Source organism: Salmo salar, chromosome ssa26, assembly GCF_905237065.1.
Source record: "Salmo salar chromosome ssa26, Ssal_v3.1, whole genome shotgun sequence".
Lineage (NCBI taxonomy): Eukaryota > Metazoa > Chordata > Actinopteri > Salmoniformes > Salmonidae > Salmo > Salmo salar.
Window position 1 is genome coordinate 54131686 of NC_059467.1, and position 4070 is coordinate 54135755.

The window sequence follows — 4070 nt, forward strand, 5'->3', positions numbered from 1 at the left end:
CAGTGGCAGGATGGCTGCTTCTTTTTCTAACTACGGATTTAACGCACATCGTTAAAAAACATTTGAAATTAAATCACGCTGACAAGATTTTAATGAGATTGTATTTACATTTTTCTTATAATCTGTGCTGTTTTGCTCCACGGAAATATTGCATTGAGAGCCAAAACTAATCATATAGATAGCTAGAAGACTGGATGATCAAGTCCAAGACAAAATATCCTAAAATCTGCAAGGCACCCAAACTTTGTCAAATGTGAGTTCTCAGTGAAACAAAGCTTTAGGTATGTTATTTATCAGATTGTTGCATTATCAACCTTAGTGTGCATTAGTGAGCTTTGTACTCTCCCATTCCTGGTCATTATAATATAAACCGTAATGTACAATATTTGCTATCAGGCCTTTGTGCTAAAGTCAAGCATTTGATGAATTAAAAGGTACAATGTTCTCATTTGCTATGCTTTCTTTATTGATTAACAGAATGCTCAGTGTTACACAGGAATCATTTAAATGGTATTACTTTACTCAGGTTTTTCAAAATAATATCTGACTAACACAACGCAATATAATACCTGTTGCTAAAATATAATTTCTATAATTCAATTGTTAATTGATTGAATACAACATTAAAGAAAACTTTCTAAATGATCTCTGACAGTGACTTTATGACATAAAAGCTAACATTGAGTGTCAGAACAATATAAAAAAAATTAAACACAGATAAATTGCCATGCAAAAGCTAATATCTGGCACAATTTTGGGCTGATTCTGCCTCTCCAACTCAGGTTTTTATTTGCCATACCAGAGGAAGAGGGGCATACCATTGTTGCCAGCATTTAGATTTTTATCGATGAGGATCAAGCCGGCCTCCATATAAGGGCCAGTTACATCAGGGTTGGATGTAACAGTCAAGGCCTTGATTGGGAGAGATCCATCTTTCTTGAACCAGACCATCACTGACTGACCGCTTCTTCCCGCATTGAGGTTAACATTCACCACGGTGAAACCACTCATCTCTAGGCTGGAATCCTGATCATGGTTGACGGATGCATTCATCTCGGTGAGCCCGCCGCCCGTTGCGGTGGATTGACGGTACCAGAGGAAGATAGGGTTTCCTCCAGAATCTCTATTGAGATCTTCATCCAGCCGGATGTAGCCCCCCTTGAAAAGGTTGATGTGTTCTTGGAATGAGGTGGTGGCAGCAACGTCACAGATGTAGGTCTCACTCTTTCGCTTCAACCAGAGGGTGATGAAATCTCCTGAGTTACCGCGGTTCAGATTGCATGGTAGCCTTTCCCAGCCGAGTTTGAACTGATTGGCCTCTTCCTTCTCATTAGTGGTGAGGAAGAGATCTACAATGGGAATGTTATACTTAGGGCTTGCACCACTAGAGTACCACAGATGGATGACGTCTCCGTCTGTTCCAGAGTTGAGGTTTTCTGGGAGCTCAGTGAACCTTGCTTTTTTCAGGTCATCTTTCATTGCATCAGTGAATGAAAACTGGACTCTGGTGATGGGTTTACCATCGCCCTTTTTGTACCACATGAAAACTCTGGTGGCGGATGAAGTGCCTTTACTGAGGATAACATTTATCTTGTCATAGTCTTGGTCATGAAGCTGTTGCTCCCTTTCAGGGCTAGTGGAGATTGCAATTTCTGTGATGTATTTAGAAGCCATCTTGTGTCGTTGGAGACAAGTGTCTGTAAAGTGAGAATAAATAGTGACATTGGTCAACACCTCATGTGTAGCAAGAAACAACACACTAACTACACAAAAGACCAGGACATTTGATAAGTATAAAATATGAAGGAATTAGCGGCCAGCTTTACTAAGTATTTTCTCCAGGTGTTCTAAAGGAGATACATGGCTTGTGAAAATGATGACTTCAAGGATGCACCAAAACACCCTAAACAGATACTAAAACAGACAGTTGGGCTCGGCTGAGTCAAATGATTTATTATAATAATATATCAATGAATTGGTTTACTGAAAAAACAACACTAAAACACATAATCACACATCAGGAGTGGTAACAACGCCCCCTAGAGGACAGCATTAGTCATGTATTTGTTTTCCTCTTACATCAATTATGATCCAAATTGAAGACTCTGATTCTTTGATCATCTGAATCAGGTGTTATGGTGCCAGTGGAACAAGTGAAACCCATGTATCCCACCACCACCCTGCCCTTTATAGTAACACAGACATACTCATATACACATCAGCATGTCTGGCAGACATATCAGTGTGGATGACGGATCACCACCTCAAGCTGAACCTCGGCAAGACGGACCTGCTCTTCCTCCCGGGGAAGGACTGCCCGTTCCATGATCTCGCCATCACGGTTGACAACTCCCTTGTGTCCTCCTCCCAGAGTGCTAAGAGCCTTGGCGTGACCCTGGACAACACCCTGTCGTTCTCCACCAACATCAAGGCGGTGACCCGATCCTGTAGGTTCATGCTCTACAACATTCGCAGAGTACGACCCTGCCTCACACAGGAAGCGGCGCAGGTCCTAATCCAGGCACTTGTCATCTCCCGTCTGGATTATTGCAACTCGCTGTTGGCTGGGCTCCCTGCCTGTGCCATTAAACCCCTACAACTCATCCAGAACGCCGCAGCCCGTCTGGTGTTCAACCTTCCCAAGTTCTCTCACGTCACCCCGCTCCTCCGCTCTCTCCACTGGCTTCCAGTCGAAGCTCGCATCCGCTACAAGACCATGGTGCTGGCCTACGGAGCTGTGAGGGGAACGGCACCTCCATACCTTCAGGCTCTGATCAGGCCCTACACCCAAACAAGGGCACTCCGTTCATCCACCTCTGGCCTGCTCGCCTCCCTACCTCTGAGGAAGCACAGTTCCCGCTCAGCCCAGTCAAAACTGTTCGCTGCTCTGGCACCCCAATGGTGGAACAAGCTCCCTCACGACGCCAGGACAGCGGAGTCAATCACCACCTTCCGGAGACACCTGAAACCCCACCTCTTCAAGGAATACCTGGGATAGGATAAAGTAATCCTTCTAACCCCCCCCTTAAAAGATTTAGATGCACTATTGTAAAGTGGTTGTTCCACTGGATATTATAGGTGAATGCACCAATTTGTAAGTCGCTCTGGATAAGAGCGTCTGCTAAATGACTAAAATGCCCTTTATAGTAACACAGACATACTCATATACACATCAGAACCCTTCATTGGAAGTCATTTCTTTACCAGCGATGTTGTGTTCTTCCTCTGTTTTGGAGTGTCTTCTCTGGGAGAAAGTGTCTTCTCTGGGAGAAAGTGTCTTCTCTGGGAGAAAGTGGGAGAAAGTGTTTTCACATCGAAGAGCTGAGTGTCTCTTTTATACATTTTCTCCAGTTAAGTTGGCAAATGACTCACCATTCAGAGTTCTACACAATACATATTCCTAGGAACTTTATCTTTCCTCCTCCTCAGACTACACCCCTCCTGTCATGTCCTGACCCTGGTATGAGGACATTTTTCCCTAGTAGATTGGTCCGGGTGTGACAGAGGGGGTTTTTCGTCTATGTGTTTTCGGTTTTCTGTTTTCTCGGTGGGTTGTCTAGAGTTTCATTCTATGTTGTCGTTTTCTATGTTGTGGCCAGGTATGGTTTCCAATCGGAGGCAGCTGTCATTCATTGTCTCTGATTGGAAGCCATACTTAGGCAGCCTGTTTTTCATGGGGTTTTGTGGGTGGCTGTTTTCTGTTTAGTGTATTCACCTGACGGAACTGTTGTCGGTCGTTTTCTTGTTAAAGTGTATTCATTAAAAAAGTAAATATGAGCACTATACACGCTGCGCCTTGGTCTCCATTCGACGACCCTTGTGACAGAACCCCCCACCGGGAAAGGACCAAGCAGCGTGAGAGGAGGTACCTGGAGTCGTGGACGTGGGAAGAAATCCTGGATGGGAGGGGACCCTGGAGCCAGGCTGGGGAGTATTGTCGTATTTTGAGGCGCTGTATTCTCCAATAAGGGAGGCTTAGAGACAGCCCCTCCCAAAACAATCTGGGGGGCATACGGGGAGTTTGGCGAGGTCAGGGGGAGCCCTGATCTAACTTCCTGGGCATTTCCGAG

The 4070-nt window shown here is 44.9% G+C and overlaps 1 protein-coding gene across 1 annotated transcript; it reads right to left on the reverse strand.

Annotated features, from left to right (window-relative positions):
* Positions 1-445: 445 nt before the first annotated feature.
* LOC123730782 (uncharacterized) lies at positions 446-3322 on the reverse strand. Its single transcript, XM_045708727.1, has 2 exons — positions 3205-3322; positions 446-1697 (listed from the first exon to the last, which is right to left on the reverse strand). The coding sequence occupies exon 2, from the start codon at positions 1672-1674 to the stop codon at positions 787-789; it is 888 nt and encodes a 295-aa protein (XP_045564683.1). The 5' UTR covers positions 1675-1697; positions 3205-3322; the 3' UTR covers positions 446-786.
* Positions 3323-4070: the final 748 nt, after the last annotated feature.